This window comes from Telmatherina bonti (assembly GCF_933228915.1).
Source record: "Telmatherina bonti genome assembly, chromosome: 15".
In the NCBI taxonomy this organism is placed as follows: Eukaryota; Metazoa; Chordata; class Actinopteri; order Atheriniformes; family Telmatherinidae; genus Telmatherina; species Telmatherina bonti.
In genome coordinates this window covers 26,516,439-26,543,364 of record NC_136613.1, presented here as the reverse complement: position 1 = coordinate 26,543,364, position 26,926 = coordinate 26,516,439, and the positions used below count along the sequence as shown (strand labels likewise).

Genomic DNA, 26,926 nt, shown 5'->3' with positions numbered 1-26,926 from the left:
AAGGGTGTCACATTTAAGAGAAAACAGTGCAATTAGTGTCGTACATGATCGTATATGGGCAGGTCTGGGCCACAATGCCAAGGCTAATTTTTTTTTCCCTCATCCAGCCCTGTTCATGAGATATTTGTAGTGACAAATTACTTAATGTGTGCTATGATAACTGGAGTTTACTGACTGGTTTGCCATTTTTGGATTGTTTCAGGTATTCTTCTGCCTTTATATATGATTAGGAAATAGTGTTTGGGACATTATTTAAAATAAAAAAGTATATTGTAATGAGATTACTTTACTATTAATTAAATTTTAAGAGTAACATCACTACTTATTCATTTCCTTTCCTGTTTCCTAATTTACCATATACGCAAGTATACACTGTGTAGACAACTACAATCTGCAGTAACTTGTAAAATCCACAAACAACAGGCTAAAGGAAGCCATGATGGGATCATGCTGTGCTGATGCATTCTACTAGAACTCCCTGAGTTAAAATTTTTATCAGGTCGTGGTTCATCAACACCTCATCAGATATATATTCTCAGGTAAATTTAATCTATTAATGGTTCCCAGGAACAGGCGCACCCGGCAATGGACTGGCAACCTGGGCGTACCCTGCCTCTAACCCAGTGATTGCTGAGACTGTAGCTTCCCGGTGAGCCTAAATTGGACTACGTGGTTAAGAGAATGAATGAATGAATGAATGAATCTCCTAGCTCTGTTGTAGGTCTTTACTGAGTGCACGAAAGGAAGTTATTTTTGTTATGAAATATAATCTTGTACGCAATTTCACATAATAGCTGATCGATCAAATAGAAAGAAATTCATTGGAAAAATATTTCATTGAGTTATAAACTTCCTTACACTCAAATTGATCTCCAGGGCAACGTGTCCAGGCAAGGACACAGGCATACAGGCACCACTTAATGAATCAGAACTTCACACACATGTTAACACAGTTTAGGTAGCACAGGGAAGTACGTTCCTACATTACGGTTTAGTCATTTTGCTGCTGATATTTTAAGTGTCACTTTGCTTCATTACCCAAAAAAGTAATAACGTGTCATCTGCAACACTGTTAGGAACCCATTTAATTCTACGTCAGCAAATCTATTCTAGTCTTAGTTTTTTTTTAGGATTGAGAGGTTTTTGTTAAATATTCAGTTTAATCTGTAACTAATAGACCTGGAATTCAATTCAGTGATGCAAGTCGTTTCTCCATTTCAAGTCAATGAAATGCACATGAATCTGACCATTTGGTAGAATGCCAAACAAAGTGATAGTGTTTATTTGACAAAATAACTACTAACGGCTTATGTCAACTTTAAAACAAAGAGGTAGCACTGCTGAGTTACCACAGTATCAGTAATCAGTACTCATCCATGTTACAATGTAACATGTTACACCAACTGTTATCCCGCAGAATGTCTGATGAATCGTCACAATGCTGAATTAAACTAAATGAATCACACTGATGCCCTGCGATGGTCTGGCGAGTTGCCCAGGGTGTACCCGGCCTTTTGCCCAAAGACTGCTGGGATAGGCTCCAGCTTCCCCACGACCCTTCACTGGACTAAGCGGTTAGGATAGTGAATGAATGAATGAATGAATCATACTGACTTAAACTTGACACATTTCTTTTTAAATCAGTGGACAAGATGTCAGAAAATTTGGAGTCTTCCTGACTGACAGAGGTAGGGTTGAAATCTCCTAACTATTACCATAGTAAGCCATTTGTAGCCTAGCAACCACTAATCTTATGATACTGTTTGCAGCGCTGGTACAGTTAAACACAGTTAAATTCTCATTTGACACCATAAACAGAAAGTCACTGGCAACAGTTGGATATCTGAGAAGACCTCTAAGCTACAGCTATCAAGCTTATGTACATCTCTATGGACATTTAGGTGAGTAATCCCTCAAACATTGTTGGAATGATGCAAAACATTAAGAGATTTGCTACTGTTCCACACACACGTCATTAGACATTTCTGTTAGTGGTGGTTTAAATTATTTAGTTGTTGTTCTGCTCATTCAAAATCCAAACTTTTGCATGGTGCAACAGCAAGACCTTAGCACAGGAATGTGCATTTACTATGCAGAAATATGATATAGTACAGAGGTGTCCAGGTCCGGTCCTCGAGGGCCAGAATCCTGCAGGTTTTCTATGTATTCCTGCTCAGACACACCTGATTCAAATTAATTAGTAGTAGAGCTTAATCAGTTGTGCACGTCATTGGCTGTTTGATCCATTTAGTGGAAGCTAGATGTGTTGGAACAGGAATACATGGGAAACCTGCAGGACAGCGGCCCTCGAGGACCGACTTTGGACACCCCTGATATAGTATGTCCATAATACTGCAGAGCCCAGTGACGAGTACAGAGCAATATTTTAAAATGCAGAGCATTATATTGTGAAGGACACAGCAGCCTTTGACCGGGTTTGATTGGCAGGGACCACAATACTGGTGATATTGAGAATAAAGCCTCCCACAGCAGGCTGCTATCAGGGTGCATCTCTGGCTCAATCTGAATCCTTGAATCTTTCATGCTTAACAGCACAGTGCAGTCGATGCTCCTAACAGCAAAGATAAATCACTTTGGACATAACAATACAAACTGGAGGAGAGAGCTGCCTTTTCTTTGATCAAAATCCTACGAGACCCTAATAAAAAAACACTTTATGTGCAAAAGAGCACAGCTCTTACCTGACTAACTGTTTGATATCTCACTTACACCTGGCCCATTGTTACATAATTGCCATCTAATCTTCCAGTTTTAGCCCACACGGTATGTAAATGTTATGCATCTCTCCATCCACCCCAATACCTAAGGGAGATTGCTGAAGGTGTACAAAAGGCCAACCAGCAGCAAAGTAATTGGGAAACAGAAAGTCTGCTGATTAGTATGGAGTTCAGAGCTTCTGTTAATCCCACAGTGGCTGGTTGGGTCAGCACCTTCCAAACAAACAACCATTCACACATTTGATAAAGCACTTAAAAAATGGATGAAATAGCATGTTGCACCCAGTATAATAGACAAAGCTTTCTGCCCATGAAAAAAGCACCAACATGTCTAATAACAAAGAAGCAAGGAGCGTGCAACAAAGGATTACATGTCAAGGTCTGGGATGTATTATATTGTGAGTAAACAGTAAGTCAATTTGTGTTAGGTGCAGGAGAAATGGACAGGTGTGAACACCTGAGTGACTTTAACAAGGCCCAAATCAATATGATCAGACTACTGTGTCAAGGCATCCATAAAACAGAGTGCAGCCAGTAATGCATCCCCCTGAAGATGAGGGATGAAACATGAACTAGTGACAGGATATTTCAGGATATTGTCGGACGAGTTCCAGCAGGTGCAGCTCAACCTACAAACTAGCAGGACTTAAAGGATGTGCTGCCGTGTGGCGTCCCATTGCCAGCAGACTAAAGGGTACTTTCAGAAATCTTGTACATGTTCTGGTCAGCTGGAGCAGTTTTTTGCAGCAAGCAAAGATCTGACAGCATATTAAGCAGCTGTGGTTAGAATGTTTTGGCTCATCACTGGAGTCCAAAGGCAGAATCCTAGAGGCGATGGTAACCAAAGGGATCACCAAGCTTTATTTAAAATTCATATGAAGTCATTCCTGCAAAAAGCCCTGAATATTTTTTTCTTTTCCTCTTTTGTTTTTTAACTCAAAGATGTAATTTCACAAAGTTATTCATGACGAGTTCAGACTGCACTTATGGGTTTGACATGTTTGTGCAGGACTTTATATTTTACTCCTGTCTCATCACGCCTGTCAGCTGTCAAATGCAGCAAAATTATACAGATGGCATGAGGGGGCCTGCGGTGGTAAAGATTTGAACATGGCCATGCATCTGTGTGTGCTCAGAATGAATTCTTCTTCCTCAGCACCACAGACACACACACACACACACACACACACACACACATGCAAAGACAACAGTTTAAGTTCCTGATGCAATTATTGCCCATACACCTCATGCAGATAAATGTGAGCGATACTGTGGCATCCTGCTGTTCTCTCATATAAATAGCCTCTAATGAATCGTTGCTTTCAAGCCTACAGATCTTCATTTGACGTGAGTTATGTGGTGTTGCGGTTGTGAGGATGAACTGCCAGGAATCATGAGATGGGGTAATTATTGCTTCTTTTAGTTTAGTCTGCTTTTGGCCACAGCCATTGTTGTTGCACTAAGATTGCGTGTAGCTTTATAAGAGTTTCATTCATTTTTTTTCTCTTTCTCTCCGTCTCATCCCGACTGTACTGACTCTAAACCTGTCCACAGCGCCTCAATAATCCAACAGATACCTTCAGCATTGATTATGCAGAAAATCAATGGGGGCTTCCTGTTGCTTTGTTTTGTTTTATTCACTCAGAACTGTGCCTTAATCCTAAGTAACAGCACAAGCTTTCTGTATGTGGCTGACAGACTCAGTTTACCAGTGTTATAGAAAAACAGCTACTAATGTGGGTACATTTGTGTGCTTCATCCTCTGAGTTTGCTGTAAAGAAAACGCATTTCCCTCTGTGATAAACCAACACACCATGTGGCTTTTTGTAAGTTCGCTTATATGCGCTTTTGTGCCTAACCCGGTGGACCCGGGAAGACCTCTAATTGGAAGCATTTTCAAAGCTGGGCTCATTATAAGAGGATCTTGTTTACTGCAAAGGCAATGCCCCATTTCAACGTAAGACAAAAGTTGAAAACCATCTGCTCTCTGTGCAGGAAAAAAAAGAAAGAAAATCTGGCCATCTTCGGTAAAAGTCTGCAAACAAACAAAAGATTATGGTCATTAAAGCTTAACAAGGCAAGAAATTAATATCGCAGACAGCCTGTGCTGCTCCAGATGAAAGCTGAAAGAATGGAGATAAAACAGCATCTCTTCACACTGACTTAAAAAAAAAAAAACAGATGAAGATCCGCTAATTAGACATTTGTCAACAAGTTTTTTTTTTTTTCCTGTCACACCAGCATATTCTGAATAATACCACCCACGGCAGGTGTCCATCAATGCTCCCCTCCATGCCTTCTCTGTGTTTTACTTGAAGATACTGATAAGAATGATGAGCAGCTTTTCGAGTAAACCGCTGATGGATGGTGGTGTCATTTTGACGATGTCAGGAGAAAAATGTACAGTAAACCTCAGACACTTGAGACTTAATGCAGCCACACAGTTGTAAATGAGAGCAAAACAAGGTTAGTCAGGAAATGGATGCTGACCTTTACCCCTCTGCTCTGTAAAATAGCACATTTACTGTACCTAAGAGCTCTATTCACACACAGCAAGACAGCATCTGCTGCTCCTTTCTCATCTGCCGTTATGTAAGAATGTAAAAGCTTGTTTAAAGCTTATATCTACTGATGCTACACCAAGTTTCAGCTGCTTGTAGGCACCATTGCTTCCAGCAGAATCTAGTGTCAATTGTCTTCTTTCAATAATGGAACCGCATATGTTGTGTTAGCAGAGAATACAAAATCATGGCCAACCAGGTAAACACACTCAGAATCTTGCTTGTTATTTTACAACTGGCTGGTGCTGGTGGTGAAAGGTGCTAACAACAAAAGATATGGCATCTAGAATGACACCTTCACACCCAAGCTGTAAAATGCAGGCACCTGATAGCTGCATGATGACTTAATTATTCAGCTAAGAAGTGCGATCTTCAGTGTGCGAGCTAGTCGTGTGAAGAAGAAATTATACCTCCATGATTATTAGGTTAACAACAACTAAGCATAAATGCAAAAGCAGTGACTTAAAAACTATGTACACTCCTTACTTCTCCCAAAGGGAATGTGTGGATAAGCAACAACCATGTTTTGCTAATTAAAATTGCTTAGAAACTGACTTTTTTTTTCTTAGCTAATGTGACCACTGCATTTTTTTGTCTGTATGGAGGATTTAGGTGTGTGCAAAGCAGGAAAGATGTCACAAATTATCCTGAAAAAAGCAACTGTTGCTACTTGCCAATAAATAACTGGTTGTGATGCCACTTACCGCCAATTTGGAATCCATCATTCTACATTATTCACATGTGGGAAGCATTTAAGACATCTCACACGCTTTTAAGAAGTGGACATCATGACAAGTTGACTTTGTTGTTAAATTGTGCTCAGAAAAGGTATGCTAAAAAGCAAATATGAAGGCATCTGTCTGACAGAAGATGCTTGGACCAAAATTAGTGATCATGCCACAGGAAAAATCTACAAAAGATTGAAAAAGAATTATAATAAACAAGTCCAAATCCAGACCTTAACCTGATTAAAATGCCTTAAAAACTTCAAGAAACTAAAGAAATACTGTAAGGAAGTGCAATCTAAACCACACTTACACTAATATAAAAGACTTGTTAAGTCATACAGAAAACACTTATAATACAATTTAATGCAGGTGAGGTTGTACCTTTATTTTAAGGTCTAATAAGGACCAAATGATTTCTATGGACATGTTCTGATATGCACTTTCTTATTTACATTACATGACTGATTCAGTAAACATTTTTTTAACATTATGAAAGTATTGAAATCACATATAAGGCAACATTTTTGCTTATTAATGTATATCTTATCAACGGTGGGCTGTTGTGTGAAGAGATAATGAGTCAGAAAACAATAATCAATAATCAAAATAATCAAAAATCAGGTGATGGAAATGAAGAAGTGCCTTGTCTATCCGCATAGAGGCAACTTCCCAATAGAACTTAATGCACCGCAGCCACATAGTTGCCTTGTTTACTTCAGCTACTGATTATCTACGACTATAAAAGGTGTATCTTATCAAGGCTTACATGGCTACATAAGGTGAGAAAACTGAGGTGCAAGATAAAGCACAAGGTGTGAAGATATTGTTTTGAATGCAGAAGATTTGCCAGCAACACAGATCACATCAATATCTCAAAGTTCTCATAATTAATGAAAAAATAACAGGGTTTAGTGTTTTGTACACACACAATGAAAGTTGTCAGGATTTGCACTTTAAATCTGCAAATCACATTCGCCACCATCACTGCACTGGAGCACTGCTGCCAACTGCTTGCTTAATGGGAAAATGATTGGTTTTCTCGCTACACCATCATAAGGTCCCGACCTTGCTATGTGAAAGGCCTTGAGATGATATATTTTCTGATTTGCCGCTATGTAAATAAAAATAGAATCAAACGGAAGCAAAGGTGAATTCGTTCATGGAGCAGCTTTGATCTTTCTGAGGGAAATTACAGAGCAGGTGGAGTGGGCTACAATTATTCTGTAAATCCCAAGCAACAGTAATTATAGCCTCTTTAACAATGTCATCATTTATTATCTGAAAATTTGTTTTTGGCACTCCGAACTGGTGCTTATCTGCAGAATGTTTCACTTTCTTTTCGTGCAACAGAAGGTCTGATGAGGTCAGCTGATCTGCGTGGTGAATCGTACGTCATACCACAACTCCATCTGCTTGCTTCAACGTCAAAACGCAGCCGGTAGATGGGTTGTTTCATTCATTTAAGCCACAGTGATGATCTCCACCAGATCCTACTGATGACTGCATCAGCTGTGGTGATGAGAGAATAAGGCGTGCAGGCATGCTTATGAAAGTCAAGTAGCTTCTTCATATTTTGTACCTTGACATCACTCCTCCGCTGTTTCCTGTTCAATAGCCTTCGTTTTAACAATTCGTGATCTTATAGCATTTTCCATGAGTTTACTGTAACCATCAAGAATATTGTTCACAGTTTAAGTTAAGCTGGATAAAAAATGTCCTCCCTTTTTTTTTAAGATTTAAAGCCACCCTGAGATTTTTTTCTTTTTCCCTTGTATAAACTTAATAAACTTGTATGAACCTTAATGCACTTTCGGCATCCATGAGCTCCTTTTAGTCCTCCTAAAAAATCATGGCTGAGTTATTGGAGGTTCACCTAATTAAAAACTACCTGATATTTTACCTTAGAAAAGATTAAATTCAAAGACCAAAGAATACAAAACACACTCAAGTAACAGAGGCCTTTTTTTTTTCTCTATCCTGGCCAATTAAACAACTCATGACAGAACCCATTTATTTGGTGACTCTCTGGAGGGAAAAAAAGACTCCCAGGTTGGGATTCAGAGCACTAAAGGATGTTGCATTTCCAGCGCAGAAATATCAAACAGTAAATACAGGAAATGCAAAGATGAGAAAGAAAAACTCCTCAACAGTGAAATTCTTTCACATACAACATCTGTAACCTGTGTTTTTAGATTATTCACAATCTTTTCTTTTTATCATTACTTAGCCATTCAAGTCAAGATTTAACAATTTGTTCAACCAGCCACTGCAGAGTAATGGTCATCCTCGCTAATAAACATCATGATCTACAGTGGTGCTGACACAAATAGTAGAGCGTACGAAGACATCGTCTATGCTGAGGATTTGCTAAGGGATCATCTCAAATGGCATGAACGGCAATATAGGACACGGTGCAGAAATACTTTCTCCCTTCCACTAGCATCATTTGTGCTGTAGTGTGGAGCTGTTGATAGCTCTGCTGACAGAGGCTCACAATGCAGCTCAAGTAAGATGCTTCGCTTTCTGCTTTATATGAAGATAACAGTAACAATATGCAGTTAAAGTCACTGACATACAGTCATGAGCAAAAACACCTTTTTCATTCATGAAATTTCAGGTCTTAGAATTTAGCAAATAGCAATTCAGCTAAACATTAAATGGCAAATAACTCTACATCCTAATTTATTTAACATGAAACTTTCCATGCATGTTATTCTGATATTAAAAATGCTCAAATGTGTGATTTTATTTTTGCAGAAATTAATCACAGACTTACATGTTTAATGCTCCCAAGTAATGCCACCCTGAGGAATGTTTTTCTTGATTTATATGGATGACACTCAAAGTTAGCACAGATAATGTTTAATTCCAAATATTAGATGCACGCAGGCCTAATTACAAACTAAAAATATACTTTTTTTCAAAAATTAAATGTTTTATAAAGGCTGATAATCATTTACCCATTCTGTCAGTCAGAGTGAGCAGCGAGTCAGGCTGCATGGTAGATGGGTTAGTGGGAGAGCAGATGATGCAGGCTGTACAGAATAACAAGACTGCCATCCCATGGTCAAAGAGTGAACACGTGTCTCCCCTCTTGAGGTGCACCGTGCACAGAGCAGGAAATGGCACAGTCGCTAAAATAGAAGTTATTCTCTGTCCATTGCATTTATCTTATAAGTCGAGCGCAATTCCACCGAGTCTGTTTCTCTTTCTGTATAATGAAGGACTGTGATGGTGCTTTATCACTTCAACATCCTCATCCCCAACATTAGCTCAGATATAATGAGGGTTACTCAGAGGACGGGGGCCTTCTCTGCAGAATGATAAAAGACCCCAGAGTGCGCTGGTGACATGGCATCGGTCATTAGCCTGGCTCTCTTTGCCCTTTCATGTATTTCTAAATAAGTGCCTTCCTGTGGGTTTAACAGACCACCTAATCTGCCTACTTAGAGGCGCGGGCGTGGAGTGGGAATCCAGAGAGGTGAATTTCGGGCCGGTAAATGTGCTTATCTGTGCTGTGACATGTTTAGCCTCTCAGGTAGAAAATGCTGCCACAGGCTTTCAACCCCGACAGGTTTCACTGGTGATATAAATTATGGGGGGGGGGGGGGGGGGATTAGTGTATTTGTGTGAAGTGTGCAGTGAATGTGGAGCAGCGGCTTCCATAGGCTAGATGTTACAGCTTACAACCCCCAACCGTATGTCTCCTTGCACCTTTACTTTTAAAGGTTAACTCTGTTTTAAGAATTCACCTGGTGTTAACGTGCTGGATCAATACTTGTAAATATACAGTTCTCTCCAGGAGACCTGAGAGGCAACGGTCTTATCTCAGTTGCCGTGAAGATTAACAGGTTGCGGCTGCAATAGGACAGATTGAACTGAAGATGCGAGAGATATTTAACCCTTCAAAGCCCGAATCAAGAAAAAAATGGGGAAAAATTATTCCTTTTTTTCTTTTGGTAATCTTAACTCATTTATTTGGCGTTTTGACAACTGTAAAAAAAATATTTTTGTATAATAATATTTTAGCACTATTTAATTTCAAAATGATTGTAATGGAAAAGGAATCGGTCAGATTGTGTACAACAGGCTTTTGAGGAAGGTTTTTTTTTTTTTTTTTTTTTTTAACCATAAAGTGATGCAAAGTCTCAGAAACTGCATGTTGTGGAAATCTTATGTCCTGACTTAGATTTTCGTATATTTCATAGTCCTAGCGTGTATTCATTTCTGATTATGGCTTTGTGGGCTTTCTGAAAAGGTCTTGATGAACTTAAGAACTTAAGCTTAGTTACAGTGTCTGCTTATTCCCCTTTACAGACTTAGCAATGTGTAGAGATCTGACATGTCTGCATTCAGACATCTGGGATCTGATTAGTTAGAACACATTCTTCTGTGAAGAGGGTTACAGCTAACAAGACATTTCTTGTTTAGAATAACATAGATTCAGGGCAGAAAATTGACGCCCTTTTGCGAGGGTAAAAGGATGGTTCAGCCCAGAACTCAGGTAGAGTACTCCAGACTTCTGCCCCATCGGACCTCTGGACTGTCTCTCCAAATTGCAATTCGTATTCTGTTCTTTCTTATTTTCTGTTCAATAAACGTTAATCTTTTTCATTTCACAACCAGACTTCTCGTCATTGACAGACTTTTTTCGACAACACTGCATATATCAAATAGAAGACATTCAGCATCAAAAGGGTTAACTGTCCATAAGGATGACTTGATGCTAAATCTGTGTGAGAATAGATGAAGTGTGCGTTTGCATAACGCTACAGAAATATCACAGGAAATCAAGAATCCCTGCAGGAATACTCCGATTCTAAAATGAAGCAGAACAAGGTCACCATAAACTCACTTGTGAGCAAGAAAGACGCAAATCGTCCCTCCAGGAATACAGAAGGAAAACTGGTGAATTTTAGCCCCCTTTCGTTCCCCATCTTGAAAGCCGTGCACACGCTTCAGCATATTAAATGTGACACAGGCTGCCTTTTTTCCTTTTTCTTCTACATAAAACTAAAGGAAAGCACTTCTTGTACGTTATGTATATAAACCACTTTAAACGTGACGCGCGGCCACTCTTTGCCTGGTGAAGTGTTCAACCCAGCTTCCACAGTGTGAAATGAATTTCACTGACCCCACCATCCCAGGGGCTTCAGCCCTCAATTGGTCTTCGTCTAGAGGGTGATGTTACACTGTTCTGCCATGTAACAATGGGTTGTAAGGTTAATATAAATGGTGCTAGTATATCACTGTCAAATTCAAGAAAAACAGGCCGTTGGCACTCTTCTCAATGCAATGTGAGTAACTGCTGGGTTATTTGACAAAAGTGGGGCACAGTTTGGCCCAAAGGAACCAGGAAATGACAACCATATTTCACTTCCGCTGCTGCTGCCAATTCAACACTGTGATGTCCATATGCAAAGTCCTGATAGCAGTAATTATGTTCACCTACCAGCAGAGGGGGATGTGCAAATCCACTTTCATTGTATTGTACCAAATATAGTATCAGTCACTTCTATGATTGTCATTCGAAAATGATATTGGTATTTATATATTTAAGACAACACAAAAAAAAAAAAAAAAAAAGAGTAATAACAATGAAAAAAAATCATTTATTCTGCAGGTGTTTTGCTGCAGGGACCCAGAAGCTTTCTCACAGTAGAAGGCATTTTAAGAAAGATGGCGAGTTAATAAGAATGGTAGGCAGTGGTACAGACATCCCATTTACTGTAGTACTTGATTAAACAGGTATGAAAAGCAAAGCTTTGCTCAAACACACTGTAAGGTAGTAGAGTTTTCAGATAAATTCACACTGTTACACATACTGCATTCCCACAAACATCATCATCTTTACAACTTTGTTGGCACAATGTTGGAAAGTGTCGAATCTGGATGAAGTCCATCATTAGGGCGTTGGCAATGTAGTGCATGTTATTAAAAAGAAATGAAAGAGCATTGGGACTATAATGTTGATCATAATACAGATACAGGCTGGTATCCTGGATTGTCAACAGTCACCATAGCATTGACCCCTCCCCTCCCAAAGCGCACTGTGCATTGCGAGAAGGGTCAGAATACACAAAAAGACACTGCAGCACCAAGAGGAACATGAGGTTGGCTTTCTTCTCACTGACCAGCAACACATATAAGCTATTGAACAAATACTAAAATATATAAATGAAGCTCTTCCAGGTCAGAAGGATTGATGAGATTTTCATTCTCCTTCCTGAAAAAACTGCAAAGCATTTTATATGACTGATTAGTGGTAATCATGTCTGGCCAGATAACTCTGACGAGTGAAATAAGCCAGTTTGGCAACAGCTCTTCTGATTGCATTGCACTTTATGAAACCCTTGTGGCCACAAATAGAAAGAGGGAGGAAAAAAATCCCAAACCTTTGGATCAACTGGAGGAAATGACAACAAAAGCCAAACAAACCAAAACAAAAAAAAGAAAAAAATATCCCAAGACATTAAGATTTTGACTCATAAAGGAGGCCAACATGTTGAAGAGAAAAGGGCGGCGAGTGCCATGATCAATCATTACAAACAAGACATACAGCAGCATTAGAGTTCCTTGTAAATGAATGAACTGACAAAAAAAAAGCCTTAAGATTCAGAACGACTGAAGAAATGAAGACCCTGTTAATGAAACACACTGAGCCAAAGTTAAAGGCAGTAAGATTCAGAGTTAAAACAGTGGCGAACGTCTTGAGCAGCTGAGATAGTGTCACTGGCAGTTTGGTCATTAGCTTACTACTGTGAGCCATCAAACACTGCAATCCAAGTCACAGTCAACAGTGGTCATCTTCCAATTAGACCCCAAGTCAGATTTCAGTCATTAAAATTGGCAATGAATTTGCTGAGATGGTTCTAGACACTAATCTATAACAAGCTATTATAAAAAAAAATATTCATCCGATCAAATTTCATTTAAATGGCAAAGACATCTGCTTTGTTCCCCCAGCATGACTTTTGTATTGTTGCTTATTTTGGTCCATGAAGAGTTCAAAGTAAACAGCATCTCTCTCTGAAACTCTTCTTGCTTTTCTTGTTTTTGCCTTTCCCGTTTTTGTCCTTGTTTTCGGACATTTTCTTCCCCCTTACTTCGCGCATCAGGTCAAAGAAAACCTAGAGGGGAAAACAATCAGCGTGTTTACTTAACTGTGGTAACACAGGCAGGGTAACGTAATGATGCGGAATCATGTTGAAGTGCAGCACTGTGCAGAGGTTTCAGATGTTTGGAACTCGCATTCATCAGATCAGTCCCTAAATCAATCCGCAGTATGATCTTCCACATACAGCCACTCACATATACAACTGAGGAAGAGCATGGATTCCCGTACATCGATCTGTCTTTGGCCAAATGAAATGCAACAGCTAAAAACCACAGACAAGCTGCAGCAAGGTAAAAGAAAATGTAATAATAAGATTGGATTAACTACCCACTTGAGACTCACAAAAACCAAGGAAGGTTGACCAAATCTGAACTTCTTTTATGTTCTATATAGTAGGAGTGGGAAAATCGAGTTGAAAAATCGAAAATTGGGATTTTTTTGCTTCACAATCAATTGTTATTTAGTTATTTGAAAAAAATCAATTTTTTTTTTCCAAATAACTAAAAATAATTCATTATAAAATGTTTGTCCTTTTTTTTTTGTTTTTATTGATCTTTTTACTTGTCATCTTGGGCATTGTAGCAGCAGACTGATGGTCTAGCTAATGTGTTGTTTTTTCCTAATTGAAATAAAGAAAAATGACGAGAAAAAAAAAAGTTTTATATATATTTTTTTGTTTTTAATTAACAAATATCAGCAATATCGAAGAATTGTGGGAATTGCAATTTAAATCGAATCGGCACCCAAAATATCTGAATCGAATCGAGACAAAAGCATATCATCATAGCCCTACTATACAGCATTAACTCATACGTAAAACATCTGCTGCATTAAACTGAAAACAGCCCCCTTTTCTCTTCAATGCCTAAACCTCCTGCACAGTTCTGCACAACAAATGTAAAGCGTGAGCAGCGGCACCTTGTCGACGTTGGCTCTAGTTTTGGCCGATGTCTCTACATACTGAACTCCCCACTCCTCAGCCTTGCCACGGGCTTCATCCACTGACACCTGCCGACGTTCCTCCAGGTCCGACTTGTTTCCTACCAGCAGGAGAGGAATCTTGTCCTCTTCCGCCTTCACCCGCAAGATCTGCTCCCTGCCAAAACAGCACATATGGTGTACGTAAGCAATTATAAAACCACCAGTGTGAGAGGTATCCTTGCAACACATAGAAAAGTTATCAAACATTGTCTCTATTCTGCAGTTGACAACTGAAAGTGCTGCCTTGACTGACAATGTGTTTATAATATGACATCTGGCAGGTAAAAAGAATTCTATCAATTTTGGTTTTGCTGAGGATGTTTGAATCCTACAAACACCTTCCTGCCAGAAACTGGTGCAAACACACTGCAAATACAAAAACAGCTCTCTCTCGCTCTCTCTCTCTCTCGCTCTCTCTCGCTCGCTCTCTGTACATATATACAGTCTATACATATATACTGTCTATACATATATAGGGTAATAATGAAATAATGAAATCACACCATCTATTGAGAGGGGGGTTCTTTACACTGCAGGGGTGCTTTTTTCGGCACAACACCTGTCCTCCATGCAGCAGTTTTCACCCGAGAGACAGACAATGGTGAGAAGAACAGAGGTACTGGTGGGAAGTTTAAGCAATGTGAGGGCAGGGGGAGCAACTACACAAAGGCATGTATTATTTTTTATTTTTTTTTTGGCTTTTATCCTGTACAATATTATTGAAAGATCACCTAATTTTAATTACTGACATAAGCGTAGTAGAAACTGTTGTGGGAGTGAAAATGCAGAGTTGTCGTCTTGCAGTTGTTTTGATATATGTAGCGTGTTTTCGCATATGAAGCGTGTTTGCACCTGTTGGCCACCATACTTTTCAAATGCATAACACACAGCAAAGCTCTGGTTAAGAATTTTTGCCATGGAGCGACTAAAATGACATCTTCAAAATGGTCCTGCAGGTAAATACGGAGTCAACACTGACAGATCACACAGAACTCCTTATGCCGGGCGGACACTGCGATTTTAGAAATCTGACTGTCGGGGAAATGCTCCCACTGCACGACCGGGTTTGTCCCTCCTACTCTATTTGACCCTACGACATGTGTACTCATACTGTACGACTCCTGTCAGCCACGATTATTGACAACCACGACTACTTGTCGACGTCAGTCGGCGTGTGACGGCACGATGTGCTCGAGTGTGAACAACAAAAACAAAGGTTCCTAGTTCCTATGACAACCACAGCGTGCCTGACAACAAGATGGCGAGCAGGCAGCAAGTTGTTGCAGTTGTGTGCGCCGTCTTGTGCCCTGAAACAAAAAAAAAAAAAAAGAAAACCTCGTGTTCTCTCCATAGCTCTACTAATTTCTCTTCTAGCAGCTGTGTCCACCGCACATGTCTGAAGTTGGGGTTGCCCGTCATTGTTTAAAGCTCCACCGGTGTCTTCTGCGCAGGTGTGAACGTAGACGTAACACCACTCACACTGTACGAGCGACGGCGAAAATTTCTGACGTGCCAGAAGTTTGATCGGGAGGTCGCAGCATCGTCGTTAGAATGTAGCAGCAATTAATCCTTCCTCGTGTGTATTCTCACACTGTACGGCTTACGACCTCCCGACCGGACATCCCGATGCTACGATGTTTCCACGATGACGCAGCGTGGTCTGCGACAGCAAAATCGTGGTGAAATCGCCTCGAAATCGCACAGTGTCCGCCCAGCATTAGACTCAGATCGTTTTGGTTTTTTTGGGTTTTTTTTTTTTTTTTTTTTTTTAAAAGGAAGTAAGGAACACAGTTGTTTTCAAGAAGCCTCTATCTAATTTTTTTTTTTTAACAACAATGTAACCAATTATAAAGGAAACCAACAAAATATAAACGGGGATCAAAACAATTGATTAATGACAACAATCAACACAGATTTCTTTGCAAACACTCCCATCCTCTTGTCAAAAAGCATGATTTACCTGAACTCATCAGTCGCGCTGAAGGACTCGTGCTCTGTGATGGAAAAGACCAGCAGGAAGCCCTCCCCACTCCGAAAGTAGTTGTCCCTGATAGCGGCATAGTCCTCCTGACCAGCTGTGTCCAGGATGTCAATCTGGACTTCCTCCCCATCCAGGACCACCTTCTTCCTGTAGCTGTCTGCTTTGGTGGGCTCATAGTCCTCCACAAACTGAGGATGAACAGATGAATTTCATTTAATATTTGGATTAAGGCTGGGCGATACGACCAAAATCCCACATCCCGATACAGCTCATTTTATATCTCCATAACGACATACATAATGATATAAAATTGTTTGTGTGATTTTGTGTCGATCATCAGTTATGTGTCAGATGTGCTTAGCAACGGCAGCAGTGATCTCCTTCCAGCTGGGGGAACTATGGCTGTATGGCATTTCACTGGTAAATACCTGTTGCAGCGTTTGTGTCTGGACTTTATTATGAGCGCTTTCGCCACCACTTGACGCTGCTTTTGCTCGTTGACTCTGTATTCTTTGTCCTGATTCTTGCGCAATTGATAAGATGAGTTAATTGTGTCTGTTGTTGGGACTGTGAGCTAGTCTGTCGTCTGTCTTTTTATATCCAAACCGCATCCATGCAACAGAAATTTCCCCTCTTCTAGGAACAAGCTCATCGGTTTGGGTTGGCTGGTCATCTGTTAGTTAATTACCCTGCTCCGATACACGTCTGCTACCGTCTTCCTCTATGTTTGTTTTTATATTGCAGCATGCCGTAAAGCGCATCTTGAAGTAAGATACTTACTAGCACCTTATTAGCACCTTATTGTAGCTTCAAACATTAGAGCCTCACATGAAATAATAGACATTTTCTATCGGCAAAGGGATATATATCATCATAATCACACAGCCATAATTTGGATTCATTTTCAAAATACAAATGACAATAAACTGTGTTTGCAAGCAGGAAGCATGTTCTTTTTTTTTTTTTTTTTTTAACCTGTCCAACAACTCAGCATACAGAACAGCAATGTGTGTGCCATAGATTTGCTCTGTCAAGGGAAACATGTCATGTATATGGCTGCCCTTGATATTCTGAATATTTTTATTAATATTTTTATTGTAATCATCTTCAGTCTTGATATGGCAGTGCTGGACCTGACAGGGGAAGAGGGAAAAAAAAAGAAGGAAGAAGAAAAAGAGAAAAAGAGAGAGAGTAGGAAGTAGGAAGCACGTTCAGCAACACGGCTTGTTAGAAACTACAGTGGTTGCAATCAGATGACTTAAAAAAATGCTGAGTAACGCAAAAACTGTGACCGTTTCGGTGCTCAGTTGGGTGTCGTCAAAGCACACATGGTCAAACAAACCAGAAGCGCCAGAAGTGTCTTAAAGACGAAAACAAACCTAACATGTTAACCTTGTGGTATTTTTGACAGACCTCTGCTTCATATTTGAAGCTTTTACAGGATGAAAAATAAAGATAACTTAGCAGTACAAACTCACCTCATCATACATGAACTGCAGCGTGAGCGCTGACTTCCCCACGCCTCCACTTCCCACCATTATCACTTTATGCAGTACCAGGGAGCTCTGGTTTTTACCTTTATTGGCAGCCATCACCAAATCTTTCTTTGTGCCTCTCTTACACACTCAAACACATGTGCACACTTGTGTGCATGCACATACACACACACACACACACACACACACAAACACACACACAAACACAACCTGTAAATGACAAGAGCAGAAAACAGGTCAGTACCTACAGTAAATAACCTCCATAAGGAGAGGACACGAGTACGTGGACAAGTGCAAGGGACAGATGGCAGTTGTTGCTTAACAGCTCTCACAGCGACAATAACACGCTGTGCCAAGGCTCTAGGCTCTGCTCCAACAAATCTTGAATCTTAACCCCCACTATTCCCATTAAAGTGCCAAATTGCCTACTCATGAATCCAAGAACTTTATAAAGTTCGCCATCAAAAGGTCATTGCAACTGATCAGAAGTAATGAAGCCATCATTCTCCGCACCAAGGCAGCATTTACGAAAGCATTAAAATAGGGCATCCAGTGCTAAACTCGTTAAAAAGAAGGAAGACGTGACTGGCCATCTATCTGTTTTATAATGGTCTGGGTCAGAGAAGGTGAAAGCTCAGAGTCAATTGCTTTTTGCCTGACTTCAGTATCTTCTGTCTCTGTCAGAGACAACTTCCAACGAGAGTGCCCATGTGACTCTCCTACAACTCATGTGATGAACTGCCTGAATACCAGTTCATCACCTTCACCTCATCTGGATGAATTCAAAGTGGCTGAGTTTGCATGGGGTTTAGATCAAACGATGGATCTGCCCACATTCATAGACAGTATAATGCAACTAACAGCTTAAAATGGTCATTTTGTTCAACTTTGAGCATCATAAGAAACCCTTGTTTTTTTAACTAAGTATACCTTGTTGAGCTAACGATGGTTAGTGAGTGAAATAACTCAATATGACAATGAGGACTGCGTTTCACTTAAAACAAGTTCTCTTTTTGGAGAATAACAATAACTTGCAAGCACGCACTGATGCAGAAGTACAATTCAGCTCTTGTTAATACACCCGAGCTTGGCACCATATACAATATTGGCTTTTTATGCAGCAAACCATTAAATCCCAATATTCAACAATGAACTGAGCTGATTAAAGATTAAATCAAGTGGATTTTGTGTAAATTTAATTCACCCAAAACTGATTTGAAGCAGCCAGAGAGGTTGTTTTTTATACGTTTTCTTTCCCAGTGACAGTAGGGACTGCAAGACTTACCAATCTTTTTACTTACCATTGGATTACGCACACCTGTAAACTATTTATCAACTTATATTAGGAGCTAAACAGAACAAGGGCTCTGCCATGTTCAACAAACGCGTGATATTTTTTAAAAAATGCATGAGCATACCCTGAAATAAATCTGATAATGGATAAGTAAATGTAGACAACCTTCTTCTGAATATCATATTTCAGACACATCACTTCAGTAATCTGATTACTTCCTGCTATCTGATTTTGATGTAAACACATTCTGTGTTAACATAAAAGAGAAGTATTTCAGAATATCTTTAAGATTCAATAAAAAATTGTTGTTGTTACATAAATATCTGTAAATGAATTGAAACTGAATTGAATTTAGTGTAAATTAAATCAAATCAGGCTTTTGTGAATGAAGTCAAATCGATTCAGAGAATCAGTAGTGATATCCAGCCCTACTCATGTCATTGCTGAATGTCATGTAAACTTGCTGGACATGTTCTCAGTATTTTAAGCAAAGGAAATTTGACTTTTTTCTTCTTGTTTCTTTCAGCATTTTTTCTCATAATAAAAAACACATGATTTAATTTAATTGTACAATTCCCCTGAGGTCCAAAACTTTAAAGTCAACACTATTATTTTCATTTAGCTATATTAACTGATCATTATTAATAGATATGAGAAGAGGAGTTTATTTTGTTTGGTTGTTATTGTTGTTTAAATGATCCACCTTAACAGTGGAACATTATTTACATCTTATAATACTAATACGCACATTTTAGCTTCAGAGAAACACAAGATACTATATTGGCAATGCTCCTATGACTTAGTAATGTATATTTTCCCAACTGTTAGTTTCTGTAATGTACCACTGAAGAGGTTGTATTACATCCATCTCACAGCTTAGTTTAAGCGAGGATGAATTTTCCTCATGCCTCTCCTAAAACAGCCAAGGAAATATGCTTAGGAAAAGACAATATAATTTATTAATCGTATTGTTTAACTCTACCCCAGATGTTTGTGTCTCTCCAGCGGGTTGGCTTTACAGGTGTGCTGGAAGAATAATCGGCTGAATGAGCTACACCTGGGCCTGGCGTGCTCTGCATTCTAAAGCTTCCCTCGCCGTGAAGTCTCACAGCAGCGTGTGTTTGCTTTGGTGTAGATAGAGGTTGTTATTACTGCTGTCGCCACCATCACAGGATGTACGAGTGTTTCCAGATCATCTAAAGCATCCAGCCATTGACAATCAACTATGTACTGCTTGCTGATGTGTCATAAGACTTAACGGTGTTACGCTGACAGGGCCCAAACCCCATTTCTTTAACCTTTTTTACTCTTTATTTCATTTCTCTGCAGAGAAACAGATTCTTCCCTCCTCCTGGGATGTCACACTAATGGAAGCACTGAGCTGATTCATAGCAGGGCTCATAATCTGCTCCTCCCCAACAGTAAACATTTCAGCTCATAACCAGTGACAAAGTGTGTACTGAGCTTCCAAGAAAACAGGCTCAGGCAAAAAGCTGTTGCTTTGCATTTAAAGCAGGAACATGTTTTCAACCAGTTCCCACAATAAACCAGCTAAGTATCAAGGCTGTTAATACTCAGGATGTGGCATCATGGTTCCACTCTCCCTGACCAGGAAGTGAAGTCTGACTTGTGCTCTTCCTGTCTTTGTTATCAGAAACCAGGCCGGTGAAAGGGATGATATAGGAATGATACCCACACCACATACTAATTCCACTACACGCCTTCTGATAGGAGCATATGTGGCTCAGCACTTGTGTGTACAGGTCAATATTTAAATTATTCACATGTGACCCACTCCCTTGTGCACAAGCACAGATACCAAAGCTACAAAGCAATGAGTTAATCTGACAAGAACAATAAATGGTCAGAGGGTGTAAACTTTCTGACAGGAGCTCGGGGAGCAGAGAAGGGTCCTGCTTTTAACATCAGCCGCACAGCAACACATGGTCAAAATGTAAGGGGGGGGGGGGGGGTAAAAGCTACAGAAGTTTACCCACTACAGAGACTAGCACAGTCTTCAAACTATGCTTGTTCCACGACTAGAATAAAGCAAGTTTTGGCCAAAACTCACACCTCTAAACAAATGCAACAGAGTGAGACAGTACAACTGGATATAATGGGTTATTTATATATTAAAAGATAGTGTAGATTAACCTTATAACCATTTGTTTTTTCTTTTGAGTTAAATCACCACAACAGTTCAGGTCATCAATCCATATCTGAATTTTCTTATATTAAAGCAGTGATTTTGTTCCTGAAATGTAACAATCTGTACTTTTACCACGTCATGTTCAAGTTTGGCCACTCTCCTTTATAACAGTAAAGATTAACTCGCTATTACACCCAGAAGCTTGCTCTCTAAGCTATCCAGAGTTAATGCAACACGAGTAAATGGGAGCAGTACTGTGTGATTACATGTTGGGTTTTTTTTTTTTTTTTTTACAAGGTGCACCTGCACCACTTGGAAGCACATCACTTATTTTACTGTCTGGTAACAGCGGTGGTATCAGTTCACTTTGCTAAAGCAAGAAAAAAAAAAAAAAAGTTTCCTGTAACACAATAGTCCCACATTTCTGATGAGGACAAAACACGTGATCAGCAGCAGGGGATCTCCATTTTAAAAAGGCCAACCTATTCCTGCTGACATGAAACTCTCACACACGGTTAACTCGAGTGTCATGTACTACTGTGCCTAAATTCTAGTCTTGGCGGAAATAAAATAAATTGGAGACATCTGAACCATTAAGCCTGGGGATGCTTTTCTCCTGGGACCAGAAGGGAGGGGATTTCCTTGCCCCTCTAATGAAAGAAAACAGTGGGGTTTGGCCCAGTAACAACCCTCCCAATCTTGAGTGTCTCTGAAGCAGATTAAAACCTTCCATCATCCCCAACACAGGTCAAATAACACAATAAAAATATGTCATAGTGGTCTAGTTACTGTGGTTAGATGCAAAAATCGATCTGTACTTATCTGTGAGAAAAAAAAATCTATTAAAAATATTGTCCGATTACACCTTGTAAACCATCTTGTTCTTCTCACTTCTGCACAACAAATTCATTCCTTAATAACTCTGTTGCCAGAAGAAAAACCCTGCTGTGCTAAAGCAACAACCGTAAATATAAATTATCCTTGTGTTTAATCCAGTTTTTATCACCCCCATTCTGAAAAATGCCCTCTGCTCTAGCAAATGTGAAAGGACTCAGAGTTCAGTCTCTAAAACCAGGTTGAAGTCTTCCCAGTCATGTAGTAAGAATGTCTCCACCGTGGCACATAAATTGGATTCAAGACTGTAGTTTTTATTATCACAGTGCAACAAGCAATGCATAATTTAACAACAAATCCCTGCTGGGGCCAAGCTGAAACATTTTCGGACAAAACAGTTATAATAGCCACTGCCTGTGGAGATCAGAAAATGATTTACTATACTTAAAAAAAAAAAAATAAAAAAAAAGACAGCACACAGCAGCAAGAAGGACATTTTCAAAAAGAGTCCTACAATGCATACTAACAACCCTTAGCTGCAGGAGGATACAGAGAAGCCTTTGACGAAACTGGGCAACGGAGACCTAAATCCTCTCTGTGTTACAAGCTCTGCTACTTATGAAACACTAAGTGGGCCCTTTTTCAAATACATCCCTATTCTATACCAGTTCCTGCCATGTTTTTTTTTTGTTTTGTTTTCTGGATGGGAATTATCATGAAGCTGCAAACAGTGCAGCAGTAGTGGTCCTCACAGAAACATAACAATGGCAAATGCAGAAACGCTTTAGCCAGTCATACACAAGAGATTTCCTTTCTACTCTCCTCGCAGCTGACCAGGATGAGCTTTGTCCAAAACACTTGTATGTTTCTGATTACTCGAGCTGCAAGTATTCCTCTGGACTAATTCAGGATGGATAGAGAGAGATCACATTTCAGCATTAATTCATAGTACTTATCACCAGTTTGCAATGTGTTCTGTTTGCCTGACTAAAAAGACAACGGGCTCAGTTACAAACCACCTACACCACTGCTTGCGCCTGTGTTGCCATCAGGGCTAAATATAGGAACTTTAGCAAGCTATAGATGCAGAGATGCAAAAAAAAAAAAAAAAAAGAGTAAGAGAAAAAAAAAAATGTTCCTGCCACAAAAACATCCTAGCAGTCAGTCATTGCCTACAAGTGTCTCTCATGCAATTTTAAAAACATTCAGTCACACTCGGTCTTGGATTTAGAAAAAAAAAACAAATAAAGGTTTATTCTTCAAGTGTCACAAAAACATACCAGTCCTAAGAACATTTCTGCTGGATAGAAAACAAAATGTGGTTCCACAGCTACAAGTGTTGTACAAGACTTACGTTAACCATCTACTGCAGCTACACATCTGGCAGTGTAAAAGCCACACGTACCTTAGAAAAGGATTAAGTTGTTCCTACATGGCATACTGCATGTTTAACTAATTCTAAGTAATCTAAAATGTATTACTTCATTTTATAAAAAGGATTAAAATAAAAATTATTTTATTTTAATTACTGCTAAAACCCATGAATAAATATTAAGCTGATTTTGCCTTATACACAACCTAAAATGGCAAATTATATTAGGTTTATAGTAAACATTTCTGTAGCATTTCGACAAAGTTGACTTCAGTCTGCTGTGCAATACTTTCATGGCAGAGTAACATAAAACAGCATCGCTTACATCCTGAACAAATATTTAATGAAAAGGCATGTGAAGTGGACTGTTCCATGAAATCAAATCTTGCCATCTTTCCCACCAGTGTTTACATAAATATACTCACAAAGCAACACACAGAGAAAATGAGACAACTCTCTCACTGTTTGTCAGTGAAATGCTGGCCTTGAATGAAGGAGTACACATTCAGAGCACAGGTGCAAAGATAAATCAGCAATGGAGCAAAGAGGCAAGAAAAAAAAGTGACGAGAGTGATGAGAGGACCACAGATATACCCACTCTGAACACTTAAATCTATATATCTAAGCAGGATACATAGATTTATATACTAATTTAATGGGTGAAGCAGATGTCAGAAGGTAGCTGTGTTTACATGAGTGTAAATAAATAGGACATTTTCTGTACTTTTACTTCTCTCTGGAAAAAAAACACACTGGTGAATATGACATTAACTTCATACTGATCAAAGTAACCACAGTACTGACACACTTACAGGCAGTAATTCCTATGACAGGGTAAGATGGCCACATTTTAAAAAGGAAACCCAAACACCACAAAGCTTCTGTAACAGCCTGGTGAACAAGCCCGCAGGCACCGCACGCCAGCAGTGAGCGACAGAGAATTAATACACATGAATAATTCAGAAAAAGTTGAATTATTACAATGTTCCACAAACACGAACTTTGCATAATTAGTTCCTCTTCCTCGCAAGAAACAGGACGCTTAAACAGACACGTGTACACAGCAGATGCATCTACTGTATCAAACTGACTCCCCGCAGGAGAGAAAAAAATGCCCAGTTCTACCCCAACAAGTTACTCCTTACAGCCTAGGTTTCTTCAGAAAGCTCACTTAGTCAACATCTACTGAGTAACACAAAAAATATCAATCCCTATTCCTACCTGACAGCAAATAATTCACGACTGCAAGGTATGTGTTCATCTACAAGCGAAAATAGACTCTGCTAATGCAGTTTTCTGAGGCAGATGTTTTAGTGACGGCAGCACCATTATACAGAAAGCGCCCCAGGTATTCAGAACCATCACTACAAAAAACCCAAAAAAAACATCTAGATAATGGAGCCATTTGATATGAGCCAATCAGACTGACTACAAAACAAAGGAAATGAAGCAGAAAATGTTTGTCATGCTCTGGCAAATTATAATAACGGGGAGATAAAAACACTGGGGCAAGCATGAACAAAGACAGTTGTTAAAAGATAAGACAGTAGCAGCACAGGGACCCATTTAATAAAGTTTGATGGAAAAACTCAATTCGCAAACGGGAGTAAGAAAAATGTTAAGGCACAATTTGGAGTTTAATGACTGAACAAGAATGTTATTAATGCGTGAAGAAATCCTAAAGTAAACTTCCATGGATCATCTTAAATAAACATGTTGCTAAACTAGTTTAACTCATGTGCCCCTTATGATTAATATGCAGCTGAGTAGGAAGTACATTAGTTAAACACACAAATTCTAACTAAACTTAGTCCAGTCTTAATCTTTTACTGCAGATTTGAATTTACCAAATGTCCAGTGAAGCAGTAAAACACTTTAGCCACCAGTACCTAAAGTTAAAACAAAAAAACTAACAGTTTTATTAGCTTTTAAAAACCTGACCCAACCCCACAAGACTGCCAAACAATTCCTGAGCTGGTTTCCCAGAATATGTTGTGAATGTGCTAGGATCAGCATTTTGTTCACGGGTTGTTTATGAGTGGATGAGTATATGTTCATCCAGGAGAACAAAAGGAAAAAACAAAAGAAAAGTTTAAGCACCCATAGTGTTACTTAGACTGGATATGCATCAGTCTTGGCAGACATGATGTAGGAATTACATTAGTCACTTTCACAAGATACCAAAAAAAGACTTATTATTACTAAGATGGAACAAATGTGTGTTGCTTTGCCAACACTGTCCTCCACCCCCACACAAACACACACACAAAGAAAGCAGAAAACGTCACCCTACACCCATACAAACAGACTGTATTTATGTAAACACCATCAAAACTATTTGTCCACACGCTGAAATTTAATGCAGTCTTGTGTTTTACAAAGAGACAACAGTGGGAATCAAATGAAGCTAGTTCACCAAGTTAGTTCAGTTAGGTTAGTTAAGTATTTAGTTCATATAGTTTAAGTTAATTTAGCGGATTAGTCAGAGATGATAAGCCATGTGAAGGATCTGACACCCGTGGGGATGTTTTGTGGAGTGGAGAGGGCATCACGGGTGTCATCTGCGATGCTGCTTGTTTTGCTGACATTCACTATTACAACATTAGCTGTACAATTCACGGTCTTACTTGGGTGTGTCATCTCATTAGAGTGAAACTTTTTTTTGTACTTATTTTCGATGGGTAATAAGAATAAAAAGGAAACATTAGGTCACGCAAACGTCGACGATACATTTCTTATAAACTTCAGGTTAGAAAGAAAGAAAGAAAGAGCCCACGAACACGGACTTTAGCTGTGCTAATACCGTTATTGCTAAACAGCAGCACTGCAACACCATCTGGGTGGTTTAGTCAGTACAGGGAAAAAAGAAGAAAAAACAAGTTTTAAATAAACTTAAAACAACACAAAAGTCTATTCAGAGTATCCACTAAGAATAAAACGGAGGGATTTCTATTACATTTGTGCGAGTGTACCCCATGTGTAATGCTAGCGTCATAACTTCATAAATAATGGTACACACACTGTTGGAGTTTAATGTGAGAACAGCTGAACAACATGAACAAGAGCAAAATATTTCATTAAAGAAAACACTTAATTTAGATTTTTTTTTTTTTTTTTCATGACTCGTACTCTGTCAAACAGTGAGTCCACTGACCGCCCGCCCTTCCTTTTAACACATGTAGGAATGTTACATATTTCCCCCCCCTAAAGCCTCTCTTATAAGAAACCCGCTACGACACGTCTGTTTCACTACAATGAAAGTCCAAAAGCCTCACCTGAGCAAGATTGGAGAAGCTCCCCTTGGTTGGTGTTATCTTGCTGACTGCTTTAGCGCAGGCAGCTGCATTGGCTCTCCGAATACAAACCGATCCCGCAACAAAAGCCCCACCTTCAGGAAGTACAACTACACTAGCAGGATGTGACGTTCGCCTCCAAACCAATGCAGTTTTCTTTTATTCAACAAAGTAATGTCAAAATTAACTTCACACCTCTTTATATGCAGTCTATGCTTCTCACACACACATAAACTCCATTCTTATCTTTACAAATAAATCCCACGTAAAAAAGAAAGCAAGAAACAAAAGAATAAGGATTATATAAACACACTTTGTTGAGTGATATGAGTGATATAAGATGCTGCATTTCAGTCAAATGAACAGCATTCAAACAAGTATT

General features: G+C 39.3%; 1 protein-coding gene across 1 annotated transcript; it reads right to left on the bottom strand.

Annotated features, from left to right (window-relative positions):
• Positions 1 to 11,673: 11,673 nt before the first annotated feature.
• LOC306766719 (ras-related protein Ral-B) lies at positions 11,674 to 26,628 on the bottom strand. Its single transcript, XM_079254539.1, has 5 exons — positions 26,527 to 26,628; positions 17,585 to 17,812; positions 16,086 to 16,294; positions 14,063 to 14,240; positions 11,674 to 13,157 (listed from the first exon to the last, which is right to left on the bottom strand). Exons 2-5 carry the CDS (start codon positions 17,696 to 17,698, stop codon positions 13,035 to 13,037), a joined length of 624 nt encoding a protein of 207 aa, XP_079110665.1. The 5' UTR covers positions 17,699 to 17,812; positions 26,527 to 26,628; the 3' UTR covers positions 11,674 to 13,034.
• Positions 26,629 to 26,926: the final 298 nt, after the last annotated feature.

Bases quoted from the DNA above. Each gene is read 5' to 3' on its own strand.
- LOC306766719 (XM_079254539.1), bottom strand. From the start codon at position 17,698: ATGGCTGCCAATAAAGGTAAAAACCAGAGCTCCCTGGTACTGCATAAA. The intron at 16,295-17,584 runs GTGAGTTTGTAC...GTTCATCCTCAG, and splicing joins TGCAGTTCATGTATGATGAG to TTTGTGGAGGACTATGAGCC. The intron at 14,241-16,085 runs GTAAATCATGCT...CTGTTTTGGCAG, and splicing joins AGCGCGACTGATGAGTTCAG to GGAGCAGATCTTGCGGGTGA.